Consider the following 15,636-nt stretch of genomic DNA (forward strand, 5'->3'; position numbering starts at 1 on the left):
AAAGGTTATTACAGGTGTGTAAGGTGGCAGAGGAAACGGAGGGCGATGGTGGGATGGGGTGAAGGGCAATGTTGGTTGCCAGCAGGCTGGGGTTACGTCCAGGTGTTCAGAGTCATGGGGGTGTCCAGGTGTGAAGGGACATGGGGGTTGCAGTCCCTAGGTGTGAAGGGGCTTGAGGGGGTAACCAGATGTGAAGGGACATTGGGGTATCTTGGTGTGAAGAGGTTCATAGGGAAAGGTCTGTGAACTGTTGACTCCTGGAGAGTGAACTCAGGGTAGGCCTGGTATGAGGGAATGGTGAGGGTTACAGGGGGCAAAAGGAGCCAGTAGGGTGGGAGGGTGAGGGCGCAAAAGTATTGCATGAAGGGACAGCAAGGGTTGTTGGTGGGGATGCGTAGATACACACAGACTCGGGGGGGTGGTTGGAGTTGGCAGGAGGAGGGCGGGCAGGTCAGTGGCTACAGGGGTGGGATTCTTGGTGGGATCTGTTAGACTTGGATCTCCATGAAGTCTACTAACCTCCCCATGGAAACCTCGATGCGTGCAGAGTTCAGTACCACTTCATCAACTAGCAGGCAGATGGACTCCTCCAACTCGCATGGCACCTTGTTGAGGGTCTCCAACATCTCTGCCTGATGTTCCCAACCTCTTGCTGACTCACCACCATTAGTTGGAAGGCCGATTCCAGAGGCCTGTCTTCAGAGTCAGACCCCGCAGATGCCTCTTCCCCAGCAGCCCTCCGAGTACCGGTGAGCTTAGCTGACCCTGCCTCTTCCTGCCGTGGACATGTGTCCGTGCAGAGAACACCATAGTGTGAGACTCTTCCCATGCTTGAGCTCATACCCACCAAGGCGTGTGTCTCTGGGCTGGTGGAGGGTGCAGGTGTGATGCCTTTACAAGTGAACATCTCTCCCCTTGTCCTCTCTCCTGGCTAGGGCTTCTTCTGAGACCTGAAAGGGAGTCCTCTGCCTCAGGCCTTGGCCTCTTCCTGGTGGCTACTGTGAGTGAGAGAGGAGAGAGCAAGTGACAGCAATAGCTGCCTCCAACATGGAGGTACACTTGGTCCTCAGGTTTCTATAGCATGGATGCATCCTTACTGGGTGGAGGCCCAAGTCCAAGCTCGCCATCGCAAATTGCCCAGTCGCACTCCACACTTGCCAGCTGGGCTGCTTCTCTTCAAACACCGTGAGAGCCGTCAGACTCAGATGCGGTGCCCCCACCTTGCCCCCTGTCTGCTCCTGTTCTTGTCAGTTGTGCCTCAACTTCTCCTGCTCAAAGACAACAGAAAAGATGGGTTTGAGAGGAATTGTATGTGGCATCCATATCTACATAGCAATTTCATGTTCATTTCTCATACTTAAACTCTTAGAGATAACCCACTGTACTGTGTGGCATGGCATTAATGCTCTGCAAGTTGTCCTGAGGGGTTGTAGGCCAGCTCCCTCTAGAGCATTGAGCCCATCCAGATGCAAGGACAAGGCTTAAATAGGTATCTGATTTGGGGAGGTTACTGGTGCCCTCTGCACCTGAGTCCATTCTCCCACTGCCCAGGCTTCATACAGCATTGATCTCTATATGTGGAAGGGTGAAAGAAGCACAGTGGCCACAGCATGGATGCACTGCTGTGGGGCTATGAGGCACAACTATGCTGTTGCTACTGAAGCCCATGTAGTCTGACATTCATTGCTTTTGTTGTGGTTAGTGCAAGCAGCTGAAGCTTTACTTACCCTGACGGAGCGAATGAGGTTAAAACAAAAACAGAAATACCTGGAAAAACTCAGCAGGTCTGGCAGCATTGGCGGAGAAGAACAAAGTTGATGTTTCGAGTCCTCATGACCCTTCAACAGAACTAAGTAAAAATAGGAGAGGGGTGAAATATAAGCTGGTTTAAGGTTGGGGGGTGGGGGAAGAGAAGTGGGGGTGGGGGTGGTTGTAGGGACAAGCAAGCAGTGATAGGAGCAGATAATCAAAAGATATCACAGACAAAAGAACAAAGAGGTGTTGAAGGTGGTAATATTGATGTTGTCCATCCTTTTCCAGCATTGTATGGTTGACCTAGGCTGGACAGCCTGGGCACTTACAGCATTGGCCACCTGTGTCCATGCAGGTTTTGTTTCCCTGCTTGGCCTCCTCCCATCAGCCGAGTACAGTATGTCCCTCCTGACCTTGGCACAGTTGAGGAGTATGTGCAGGGAGGTGTCACTGAATTTGAGAGCCGGACCTTCACCTCCCCTTCCTGGCACCTTAATAGCTAGTGCTGACAGTAAGGATGTCCAGGCGCTTTTTAAATATGGCGCCCAGACATGACAGTGGAGCGTGCGCCATCCAGCCCACCCTGCTGAGCTAGAGACCCGGAAACCACCAACTGCATCATTAGTGACAAAGAGGACACACAATTCCACAGGACTTCCCGTCGGCCTCTGCGGGGAAACACTCCCCGTTTCTGCCCCCGCCCCCTCACCTACCACGGGACTTAGTCCAGTATGGGAGATTTCCGCCCATAATAATTACTATTGTATTAATTAGCCCTGCCACCCAACTACTGTCTCACAAATATATAAATTCATGGCAACTGTTCTCCTTACATCGTGTTTCAGATTGTAGCAGTGCCATTTTGATGAGTTATTGAGAAGGTGGTAGAAGTCACGGGATTGTGCTGTCAAAGGAAAATGTCAAAGGAAAAGGAATATGTTGGCTGCCTACTATCTTGACAGTTCAGTATGGTAGAAAGGAAGGAGAATTTTAAGTTTTGCAATTTTTGCCAAGCAAAGTTATAAAAATTATATTTTAGTTAAGTGCCCACAAAATAACTACAACTGGAAGGGATGATGAGGAATCTTCTTCCAGGATTCTGAAAATGTCATTGCAATGAAAAGGTGGCCAAGAACAGGCCAGCAATGATTCTTCCTTTGATTTTTACTCCTACTGTGGCAAATAATTGTTGCCTTTGCTCAGCACCTCAGAACTGTGGTTTAGCTGAGAATGAGGTGGATTTGGGAATTAAATCTGAAATCATAACTTCATGGTTCAGTCTGCTAGTACATCATCACACTGCACCAATATGACACATTTAGCTACAACATCTGATTAAAGTATTTTTCCATTAAAAAATTGAGTAACATAGCCATTTATGTGATGTAAGTGACTGTTTGGCTTTTTGTCTGCATTAGTGCCCATTGTCTGACTGAAGCTGTCTACTATAACTCCATTTTGTTTCTCTTTACCCATATTCTTTAACATGTGTGGGTCCAATAGCTTCTTGCATTAAAACACTTCACATAGTGTTTCATAGCAATTGTTTGTACAGCTAAGACACTTCAGACACATTAAGAGTTAATTAACCATGCAGTGCAGACTAGTTACATGTAGGTTCCCTGAAGGGCATTAGTAAATTAGCTGGGGTTTCTTGGTCTGTTTTATTTCCTGGTGCTAGCTCAGGGCATTAGTAAATTAGCTGGGGTTTCTTGGTCTGTTTTATTTTCTGGTGCTAGCTTAGATTACTAGGTTTACTGAATTCTGTTGCACAACTAACTATGATGGAATTCAAACTCAAGATCCCTGGGTTCAAGTTCAGTACCATAACTGTAATGTACCTTTCCTAAGTCTTGTTCACCTTGGGCTGCATTTTACGATGAGTTGTATTGCCTTCCCACCCACCCCCTGCCACCCAACATTGGAAAAGGCCACCTTCAGCAGGAGGATGTCTTGCCTTTGAAAGCTGCTGGGACCAATTTGATTAGCCAACAGCTCTAGCAGTCCCAGCAGTGCCAGAACTCAGTGGTGGGTGCTGTTGGGACCGAAAGCAATCCCACAATGAAGAGCGCATTGGATCTCTGACTCAGGTAAACCAGGGATTTTAGGGTGGGGTGGGATTGGGCACTAAGGTTGCCAACCCTCCGGGATCAGCCTGGAGTCTCCAGGAATTGAAGCTCAATCCTCAGAACTGCCCTCCTGTCCTCCCTAAACTTCTGCCTTCATATAAACTTCCCCGCCATTATTAGCAGCCACCCCCTGAACTTGCCATTTTACTGGGTCTCCCTAATTGCATCTTCTCAGACAGGACCATCTTCAACCACTTCCTAATTTTTTTATCACCCCCAGCCCTCCAATCCCTTCCAACTCCATTTCCTTCTATATCCATCCTTGAAACAAATCCATCCCATTGTTTGAAGTTGAAATTTCAAGCTGCTAACTGCCTAACTTTTGCATTCCATTTGTTGCAATGCTTCCGCAACTGTGAATTTTTTCAATACCTTCACCTTGCTCTTTGATGTCTCTTTTTGCAGGAAAACATTGAGTCTCTCCCATCCTGGTTGTTCCCTTCCTATAGCCTTCAACCTTGCTCCCATAGGGTGTAGATCTTAACCTAAAGAGTGCACAACTCTTTTGACCATCCATCACCAGATATGGCTGGACCACATCAACAACTGTCGGGCTCCTTCTTCCCTGCCTAAAGTACCCCCTACTCCTGGATCATCCTAGAGCAAAAAGATAATACCTGACATCTTTTTACCAATACCAATTGTCTTCTTACCCCTCCTCACCTGTTCCACACTTCTTTCATCTTCACCTCAAAATACAAGTGTGAGGAGCTCTCTCACTTTTTAACTGATATTGAGCATCTGTTAACCTGACTTTGCTGCTTCTTCCCCACCAACCCATATTTTTCCCCAGGCACTGTCCTGACCTGCCCCTAAATCTGCACCTTCCTGTGGTTTTTCTCCTGTTCTCGCTGTTTCTCTAAGCTCATTTTGTTATAGGATCTACTTCCAGCTCCCATGACCCTATTGCCACAAAAGTGCTAAATACCCTACATCCGACTATGCTAATTGTAAATGGTTTATTTGCCTTCCTCTCCCCCTCCCTTTTCCTCCTCCCCTTGAAAAAATACACCTTCGGCTCCTCTGTCCTCTCAAAATACCGCCTCATCTTCAACCTTCCTTTCCTCTTCAAAGTCCTTGAGTGTGTCTTCATTTCCGTCATCTGTGATCAGCTTCTCTGCTATGTGTGATTTTGCAATTGGATTTCCACTACCAATGAAGTCCTGGAACAACCCTATTTGAAAGACACAAAATATATTCTTTTTAACTGGTGCATTATCTCTCTACTCCTCACCACTTCTGCAGCCTTTAATGGGGTCAACCATATCATCTTTCTGCTGCTTGATCTCTGTACTACAATGTGTTATTAGAGAAGGGTAATATATTTTCCAAAGAAACCTGTTGGATCTCAATGCTTATTAGTAGAAAGTCATACAGGTTTCCTATGCTGTTTCTGTTATTTGCATACATGCTTCTGCTAATTATTTATAGTGATGAATGATAAACCATCAAGGTTTTGCATTCTTCCAGAATTAATGGATTGTTGGGCCTTTGCTACTTGAGACAAAAATAGTCACAGCAATTAAAAGCAGCAATATTTTGTGCAAAATACCAAAGGGGAATCATCAGAAAATGAGCCATGTGTTTTATTTTTTTCCCTTCATTTTCCAAAAACAAAACAGACAAGTCACATTAGGATTTGGCAAATTATCATCTTTATTGGATTATTAACAGGTAGGGTCTGGTGCTTAATCCCATAAATCACTGTTTATGTGATGCAGCATATTGATAGTCAGCAAAATTGAGAGTAGCTTTTGCCACTACACTTAAATTCCAAATGATGTTCATTTCATCACTGGTGGCAAACAAGATTTCTTTTCAACCTGATTTTAATCAATATCTTGGCGCTCAGAAGAAACTTTTCTACGTTTTCTTCTTTTGCCAAGGAGTTGCACAAAAGCTTCTGTAAATGCAACACAGTTCGAAAATGTTTTTATTATCCTTTAGGCAACATTCAGATCAAACAAATGGTTTGGAAGTTTATGGAAAAGTGGTTGAAGTCAACCCGGTGAGGGAAAAATGTTGGCACATGTGTAACTTTAAGTGAGGAGCCCGAGCAAGTGGTAGAACAGATATTGCTTTATGGAAGCTTTATTGTAATTGACATCGTAAATAATTTGAGATGACAGAAGGAATTATTATTGAGGGGATTTTATCATGGATGGGCAGGTGGGATTGGGTGCGCGTTGGGGTAAATGGGAAAATGTTCTGAACATGTTGGGAAGCCTCCTTCAACCCATCGATTCCTAAATTTTCCAGGAAAGGACGGGGGCAAGAAGCCAATTAACCCACTCCTAGTAGGTGGGCAACAGGCATTTTAAATATGATAATGAGGCTGGTTTGAAGGTTTACCTGTAGTTGGCTGTGTTTTTTTTCTTTCGAGTTATCAACAGTCACAGATTGCAACTCTTTCGAGTACAATCACAGTTCTTGGATTCCGGGAGTGGGACATGAACCCACAACCCTCTGATTCAAAGGCGAGGGTGCTATGGACTGAGCCACAGCTGACACCTCTTTACCTGTAGTTGGCTGTGTTTCCCAGGCCTTGGGAAACCCAAAAGCTGTAGCACAGTGAGGACAGCTTCAGGGAGAAGGCACATGCCTTCACAGCACTGCATATTTCTCTCTGCCTATCCAAATGTTTTGGCAATTTTCCATTGAACATTGTGCAATTTAGCTGTGAAAAGTTATCTCAGGCAGAGCAGGTACCTATGGCTCTGTGTATGAACATTTGATGGCAGAACTAAGCTCTGAGAATCTCTGTAATGTAGAACTTTTGTTTTTCCAGTTGCATTATGGGAAGCAGGTATGTTTAGATATACTTGCATATGGTGGACTGGTGCAAGCTGGATTTGTTCCAAGGACAGGTTTTTCTTTGACAGTATAAATTGGTTAAATTAATTATTTTCTCATGCCGGTTTCAATACGTAGCTGTGTGAACTTAAAACAGACTTGTAGTCCCCTTATTGGTCAGCAACTTTGAGTTCTTCCCCACGCAGTGACTATTCTCATTAATTGAATCTTCTCCATTCCCTATAATGTTCACACCTTGTGTGCAAAAGTTAGATAATCGAAAATAGCTAAAGTATGAATGAGACAATTCCACTCACTCTTTCAGTATTTGATTTATTACCAGATCTCAGCATAAACAAAGTCATTGCTGTATTTACTTTTACTGATACTGCTAATCCTATGTTAAATGTGGCCCAAAGCTAAAGGCATGCCACTGATGGTTTGTCTGTAACCAAAAGTGTGTGAAGCTTTATCCTGTCCTTAAGAGTGAAATAGTTACTTGGAATCTGGCCTTTTTTCTTTATCCTTTCATGGGATGTTGGTGTTGCTGGCAAGGTCAGTATTTGTTGCTCATCCCTAATTGCCCTGCTTGAACTGAACGGCTTGCTAGGCCATTTTCAGTGGGCAATTAAGAGTCAGCCACATTGCTGTTGGTCTGGAGTCACATCTAGGCCAGACCAGGAAGTAATAAATAAAAGGACATTTGTGAACTAGATGGGTTTTTATGATAATTGATGATAGTTTCATGGTCATAATTACTGAGGCCAAAATTGCCCGCTCCTGTTGGCGGCAAGTGTCATGGTGGCCGTGAGCAGGGAATATGATGAGAAGGCCAAAAAACGGTTTCACATCAGTGTGAAATCACCGCAGGATCATCCGATGATGTCCGCTATGGCAGATTGCGAACCACGCTGGAGGCTGGCTTGAACCCAATTTGTATCCTGCTAATGGGATGCAAAGTAAGGCCCGACCAGAATCATCCCCCACACCCAATTTATTGTTATGCCAGCGGGAAAACACGCCGGCCCAGAACACGACTGGACAAGCGTGATGTGCAGAAGTCAGGACATACCTTTAGGGCCTTGCTCAGATATTGGACATCCGAGAGGAAGAAGACTCTGGAGCCCTGCAGCTACCGAGGTGATCCTGGAGGAACACGTGCATTGCATGCTTGGTGGATTCTCATGCATATGGCCCTGCCAGGAAGCAGCTCTCGGAAGGTGGGAGGCCTCCACACAGCAGCTTTGACTTTGCTGAGGCTTCGGACCCTCACGAATTTTGCCATGGGATCGCACCATCTTCCATGGTCTCCGTTCATGCTTCCAGTCTTCTTTGGAATTTCATGGACTTAACCATGGGCTGGTACGGATAATCGGCGAAGGCTGGGGAGAGGAACGTCTAGGTGTGAGTGAGAGAGGAAGGTGTACCAGGGTGTTGGGGTGGGGTGCAGAGTTTGAAATGTGGGGGATGAAAGTGTTGGTGGACGAAAGGTTGGGAGGGGGAAACACAGGTGTCTGGGGTGGAGGGGGGGGCTAAGGTATCGGGGGGTGAGGTTGGGAGGGAGAAGGAGTGTGTCCAGGAGGAGGAGGGAATACAGGGGGAGGAGGGTGTAATGGGGGAGAATGCTGCAAGTGGGGAGGTAGATGTAAGGGGGCAGGGAGGTGTAAGGGAGGGAGTTGGAAGGGGGAAAGTTTTCCGGGGGAGGAGAGAGTTAGGGGGGTGGTGGGTGGGGGAGGGATTTCTGAAGGACAACGTGTTTGGGGGGAGGAGGAAGTTAGGAGGGGGGGGAAGGTATTTGGGGGGGGAGGAGGGATTTCAGAGGGGGGAAAGGTGTATGTAATGTGGAGGAGGGAAGGCGTTCGGGGAGGAGGGAGTTCAGAGTGGAGAAGGTGTCCGGGGGAAGGAGGGAATTCAGAGGGACTCTGGATGCCATGTTTAATGCACACCAGAACGCAGCCTACTTCAGGTCTACAGACTAGGACTGCTCCAGATGACAGATGACTCCGAAAGCAAAGGTGACGGCAGTCCCCTAATTAAATGGCTCCTCTCTGGGGTGCCTGCTAGACGCAGTGGCTGCCATGATGTCCTCTACCCCCGCTCTGGCCACAGGAAGGCCACCAGAGTCACCAATCTGCCCTCAGCTCCATCCAGGTCCTCAACTCCAGCCAAGAGGACACCTCATCCATTGGAGAGCTGGAAATAAGCAGCCTGGAAGACCTGTCACAGCGCTTACCCACACGCTCCATCAGCACAGAGACACACGCCTCGGTGGGACCTAGATCTTGAGCAGGCTCAGGTTCACAGCCTGTTCTCAGAGCTCAGGCTCTGCCCCCAGCCTGCTGAGGACTTCGGCTCTTGTTCTGAGGGTAATCCCCAGGGCCAACCTAATCACTTGCCTGGCATCCTCCTGGCTGATGACCTCTGCTGGCAGGGACCTAGTGCCCCACATTAGGCAGGGCCAGGCCTCTGGCCCCACTTCAAAGTTGGAAGCCTGAAATCAGGATGCTGAGGGCCCACTCACCTTCCCCGCTATGCGTGGAACCTCTCAGAGAGAATTCTACAGGTGATTTAAATAATTTTAGTGTCACCAGGATGAAGGTTATTGAGAGGCACAAGCATCTCAAAATAAATAAATCCAGGGCAGCTGTTATGTATCCCAAGGTGCTAAGTTATATTTAATCTGAAATCTGGAAAGTGCTGACAATAATCACTAAATGATCCATTCTGAGCACAGTAGGTCCAAGTGGGTTCAAAACAAGCCAATATGGCCTAGGGAACTACCCTGAGGAACTCCTGTAGTGATGTCCTGGCACTGAGATGATTGACCTCCAACAACCATAACTATCTTCCTTTGTGCTACGTATGACTCCAACCAGTGGACAGTTTTCCCCTGATTCCCATTGACTCCAGTTTTGCTAGGGCTCCTTGGTCCACACTCTGTCAAACACTGCCTTGATGTCAAGACCACCTGGAAGTGACTTACCTGGGAGTTGGAGAGGTGGCGGACCTGCGAGGAACCAGCCTGGAGTGGGAGGATATAAATCAGGACCGAGGCTTGAGGCCTACATTTAACTGGAAGTCGGAGAGGCACACCAGTCAGTTGCTCAGAACTGGCCCACCTGAGTTCGAAATAAGTGAAAAAAACAAATAGTGACACCACAACAGCAATTTGATTGGTTGGGGAAGAAGCTACATGTTTGGTGAGTATCTGGTCAGTGGTTAAGATCTATTCCATTCCCAAGGTTTAAAATATTACAGGAACTGGTGGTAAGGTTAATAAAGTACAAAAAAAATAAATAAATAAATGAATAAGATAATTAAGTATATAATTAAAATGCATCAAGGATGGCAGAACATGTGGTATGCCAAGGCTGCAGCATGTGGGAGCTCCTGGATTCCATTGTGGTCCAGGGCAAACACGTCTACAGTAAGTGTTTGCGCCTTGAGGAGCTCATTGAGCTGGAGGCCAAGTTGCAGACACTGCAACACATCAGGGAGCGAGAAAGTTACCTGGGCACTTTGTACCAGGAGTAGGTCACATCCCTTAGGATAGGGCCTTCTGATTTGGTCAGTGGTCAGGAACAGGAGGGTGTGACTGTGAGGCAGGTAAGAGGACCCAGAGGGCAGGAGTGCAGGAGCCTCAGTCTCTGCAACTGGCTAACAGGTTTGAGGTTCTTTCAGCTTGTTTGAATGAGAGTGGGGGCTGCAGGGTGGATGAACTAACTGACCATGGTAATGTGGTACAGGAAGCCATTCAAGAGGGGGGGAAGCAAACAGGAATGTGGGAAGCAAAAAGGAATGTAGTGGTAGTAGGCAACAGTATAGTGAGCGGGCTTGACACAACTCTTTGCAGCCAAGAGCTAGAGTTCAGGCTGCTGTGTTGCCTACCTGGTGCCAGGGTTCGGGACATCTGCTCGGGGCTTGAGGGGAACTTACAGTGGGAGGGAGAGGATCCAGTCATCATGGTCCATGTAGGTACTAATGACATAGGCAGGACAAGAAAAGAGGTTCTGCATAGTCGGTGTGAGGAGCTAGGCACCAAATTAAGAAGCAGAACCTCAAAGGTAATCTGTGGTTTATTACCTGAGCTGCATGCAAATAGGCATAGGGCAAATAAGATTAGAGAAACGAATGCATAGTTCAAAGACTAGTGTGGGAGAAGTGGGTTCCAGTTCATGGGGCTCTGGCACCAGTACTGGGGAAAGTCGGGCTGTACCATTGGGATGGTCTTCACCTGAACTGTGCTGGGGTTAGTGTTCTAGCGAGCCACGTAACCAGGGAAATAGAAAAGGTTTTAAACTAAATAATTGGGGCAAGGGATCAAATTTGGGAAGATGTGGTAGATCAAAGAGCTGAAACAAGGCAAGAGAGAAAGGATTAATTTGGGAAATGATAAACAGAACATGACAGGAAGGGATAAAGAGTAGGGTAAATCAGCAGTTAAGGCTAGATGTTACAAAACTAATAAAAGAGCAAAACTAAAGGCTCCATATCTGAATGCACGTACAGTAGCATTCGAAACAAAAAAGATGAACTGATGGCACAAATAGAAATAAGTAAGTACATTATAAGTAATGATAGCCATTACAAAGACATAGCTGCAGGATGACATATATTGGGATTTGAATATTGAAGGTTACATGATATTTAGGAAGAACAGGAAGCTAGAAAAAGGTGGAGGGGTGGCTCTGTTAATTAAGGATGGTATCAGCACATGAAGCGGGATGGGTAGAGATGAGAAATGATAAAGGCAAGAAGTCACTTGTGGGAGCGGTGTACAGGGCCCCTAACAGTAACACAGGGTATAAAGGAAGAGATAATGGGAGCTTTGTCAGAAAGGTACGACAATAATCATGGGGGATTTTAATCTACATATAGGCTGGAAAAATCAGATGGACAAAAGTAGCCTAGATGAGAAATTCATAGAATGTTTTCAGGATAGTTTTGTCGAACAACACGTTCTGGAGTTGACCAGAGAGCAGGCTATACTAGACTTGGGTTATGCAATGAGATAGGATTAATTGATAACCTCATAGTGAACGCGCCCCTAGGTAGCAACGTTCATAATATGATTGAATTTTGCATTCAGTTTGAGGGTGTCATGAAGCTATTAATGTATATAATTTTTTGGAAAATGTTTTTCTTTTAAAATGGAGGTTTAGTCTGCAGGTATGTCTTAATTGGATTAAAACCAGCTAGTCTGGATGCTTTGATGTACTAGTTTTGATATGTAAGAGAGATAGCGTATATTTGCATTTTTTGAATTGATCATTCAAGAAGTGGGGTGAAAACTTGACGCCTTTCTAACAGCTACCAAGCAATATGTTTATATTACTAAAATTGGTACAATGAATGGGGTTTCATTGTTAAAAGGTAAAGTTCAAAAAGGTTGTTGATACAATGAGAATTAACATTCGATGGGGCTAGTAGGTATAACTTCGGTAGTTTTCGGGTGTGCAGGCAGAGGCATAAGATCTAAAGGCAGCTGCAAGCCTCCAATTGACTCCACAGTGAAAAGAACCTCATTTTGAATTTGTAAGGTGAAAATGCTTTCCTTGGTGTTTGGTTAAGTCTATGGGTTGCTGTTGCCTTAATGGAGATTAGTTTGGGAATTTGTTAAAAGTTATGAAAGTAGTAATTTGTAGCCATGTGTACATATATTTTAACCTGTGTAAATTAATAAAATGTTTCATTTAGTGTAATGTAAAACCTTGAGAACTAGTGGTCTGATTCCTGAGTTTAGAGTCGCATCTCAAACATAACACTTAAAATTATTGGTTATGACAGTTGTTTAAAGTTTTCCTCTGGGAATTTTAAAAAATAACTCCGCTTTACCAACTGCATCGGTCATAACAACGGAGAGAACTGTGGCTCAAAGACTAATATTTTAAACTTAAATAAGGGCAATTATGAGAGCATGTAAGTAGAACTAGCTATAGTGAACTGGCAAATTAGGTTAAGGGATAGGTCAGTATAGATGCAGTGGCAGACATGTAAGGGGATATTTTAGGATACACAGAATAGATAGATTCCAACTAGAAAAATCTGTGGTTGAAAGTTAAGGAAAGTATCAAACTTAAAGAAAAAGCATATAATAATGCAAAGATTTGCGACAGGTCAGAAGATTGGACAGAATATAAAAACAGCAAAAAATGACTAAAAGATTGATCAGGAGGAAAAAATTAGGATATGAGAGAAAGCTAGATAGAAATATGAAGACAGATAGAAAGAGTTTCTATAGATATTTATAAAAAAAGAGTTAACAAAGTGAACGTTATTCCTGTAGAAAGTGAGTCTGGAGAATTAATAATGGAAAATAAGGAGATGGCAGATGAATTGAACAGATATTTTGCATTGGTCTTTACTATAGAGGATACAAGTAACATCCCAGAAATAGCTGTAACTCAGGAAATGGAAGGGAGGGAAGAACTCAAGAAAATTACAATCACCAGGGAAGTGGTACTTAGCAAATTGTTGGAGCTGCAGGCTGACAAGTCCCCGGGTTCTGATGGACTTCATCCTAGGGCCTTAAAGGAAGAGGCTAGTGAGATAGCTGATGCGTTGGTTTTCATTTTCCAAAATTCCCTAGATTCGGGGAAGGTCCCATTAGATTGCAAAATAGAGAATGTAACTGTATTGGAAAAGGGAGGGAAACAGAAATCAGGAAACTAAAGGCCAGTTAGTCAAAAATCTGTCATAGGGAAAATGCTAGAAGCCATTATTAAAGACTTAATACCAGGGCACTTAGAAAAATTCGAGGTAATCAGTTAGAGTCAACATGGTTTAGTGAAAGGGAAAATATGTTTAACCAATTTATTGGAGTTCTTTGAAGAAGTAACATGTGCTGTGGGAAAAGGGGAACTGGTGGATGTACCGTACCAGCCCATACTTGCAAAACTCACAACACAGTGTCCAACATTAGATGTGATTCCGCGATTGGACAACATTTGCTAAACCATCCTCAATGTGCGAAGAATTATGCTGAAACCTAACTTAAGATTGTCAGTTGGGCTCGCAATGTGGCACGTTTGCGTGTATTACATACATTAATGCACAGGGTCCTGTCCTTTGCAGACTGAAAGAACATGTGCCTGTTTCAGCTAAACAAAATAAGCGACAGCCATTAGCTGACTCATTCCTCAGGGCAATGCCTTGACCAATCAGGGTCAAGCTGCCTGGTTTAAATTCAAACAATGCTTGGCAGTTAACTGTTCATCATCATCAGTGGTGCATTCTCCATGTCAGCGCCACTTTCCAGCCAGTCAACTCTCTTCATATACAGTGTAAATGGTTGTTTTACCCTTCATATTGGCATTCTTGTGAGTATCCTGATGAGTGATGAGTGCAAGATGAAAAGCTTGGATGTCTCTTTTTTCAGCAATACTCAAGTTCTGTACTACCAAACAACTAAAGGAACAGCAGGAAAGCTAATAGAATGTTATTGTTTATTGCGAGGGAAATTGAATATAAAAGTAGGGAGGTTATGCTTCACTTGTACATTGATGAGACCACATCTGGAGCACTGTGTACAACATTGGTCCCCTTATTTAAGGAAGGGTGTTAATACGTTGGAAGTAGTTCAGAGAAGATCTACTAGATTAATACCTGGAATGGATGGGCTATCTTATGAGGAAAGGTTGAAAGCTAGGCTTGTATCTGCTGGAGTTTACAATAGTTAGAAGCAACTTGATTGGAAACATATAAAATCCTGAAGTGCCCTGACAGGATGGATGTGGAAAGGATGTTTTCTTTTGTGGGAGAATCTAGAACTAATGATCACTGTTTAAAAATAAGGAGTCACAGACTTAAGACAGAGATGAGGGATGTCATGACAGCAGATCACAGCCCCGAACTACTTATGGACATATTGAACTTTTTAAGTAAGGCGTGTGATTTTTAAAAAGACAAAGCTGGCTGAAAGTGTTAAGTAACCACTTTCTGGAAAATTCCTGTGTGAATTATACTGGACCGACTAGTCTAGAGAGAACATGGAATGTCACACCTAAAAAAGGTGTCAAAGCCTACTTCAGAAGAGACACTTAAAAGGGAGGGACGCAATGCAGAAGACTGAACTTCAATCTCCTGTAGTTGTAGAGACAATGGAGACTAAATACCACATCTCAGCAGAAACCATGTCTTGTTGAGTTATATCTCAGAATGTGGAAATGGTCTGAGTTGAAAGAAAGCAGATTTTGGACGAAAGACATGTTTGTTTTTTCCCTTCCAGGAATTCATAAGAAAATAGATTAAAAAGCCAGCTGCAAACCTGATCTGTGTGTTCTAGTTCTGGTGTGGTAGTGTGTGCTGCAAAGGTCACAGCAGAAGAACATCAACTAGACATCCCTGCCCTGCAACCTGCAGGTACAAGTCTATCTCCCTGTCTCTCTCTGTGGCTGGAGGCAAGTCAGCAAAGCCACAGTCAAAAAGGAAACAGGACACCTCCTTCAACTGACCTGTGGAACCAAGTGTCTCAAACCAATTGCTCAACTACCAAACAGCTCAATTGGTTCCTTCTAAAACATAAATACTGGGAAATTAAACCTTGTTGCAAACAACCGAGGGGGTTGAATAACGAAGGGGAGCCATCTCATTCCTCTTCACCCGGGAGCATAACCCCAAGTTGGGGGTCCCATTTGGGAAGTTAACAATTTGGGATAACTAGTCTGGTATCATAACAGATTGGGGGACCTTGCCCGAGCACCAGTCGTAACAAATTGGGGGCTCGTCTGGGATAGTTCTCACAGACGAAACAAAAGAATTAGAGTGGGGAAAGTAAATTGTTCCTTTGAAACCAATTTTAATAACTGTGAAAAGGCTTTCTTGAGTCTGTACTAGTAAAGTGTAGAAATGTCCACATTTGATGCCAGTGCTTTTCTAGCTGAAGGGGGCGTTACCTTTGAGGATTGTTATGATCCCCAGCTGAGGTTACCACTGGACAAGCCTTACCCCAAGGTGGAACCCA

At 44.5% G+C, this 15,636-nt stretch overlaps 1 protein-coding gene across 6 annotated transcripts in view; it reads left to right on the top strand.

Annotated features, from left to right (window-relative positions):
* immp2l (inner mitochondrial membrane peptidase subunit 2) overlaps positions 1-15,636 on the top strand; it is a 662,809-nt gene that overhangs the window by 160,183 nt on the left and 486,990 nt on the right. For 3 of the 6 annotated variants that reach the window (XR_013580208.1, XM_078568098.1, XM_078568099.1), the window contains exon 4: positions 5,829-5,889. The exons of the other annotated variants lie outside the window; for them this stretch is intronic. Coding sequence is in view for 2 of the 3 variants with exons in the window: in XM_078568098.1 (XP_078424224.1) it covers positions 5,829-5,889 (61 nt within the window). In the remaining variant the exon portion in view is untranslated. The remainder of the gene's footprint in view (positions 1-5,828; positions 5,890-15,636) is intronic. 6 annotated transcript variants of the gene reach the window in all.

This window comes from Cetorhinus maximus, chromosome 22 (assembly GCF_964194155.1).
Source record: "Cetorhinus maximus chromosome 22, sCetMax3.hap1.1, whole genome shotgun sequence".
In the NCBI taxonomy this organism is placed as follows: Eukaryota; Metazoa; Chordata; class Chondrichthyes; order Lamniformes; family Cetorhinidae; genus Cetorhinus; species Cetorhinus maximus.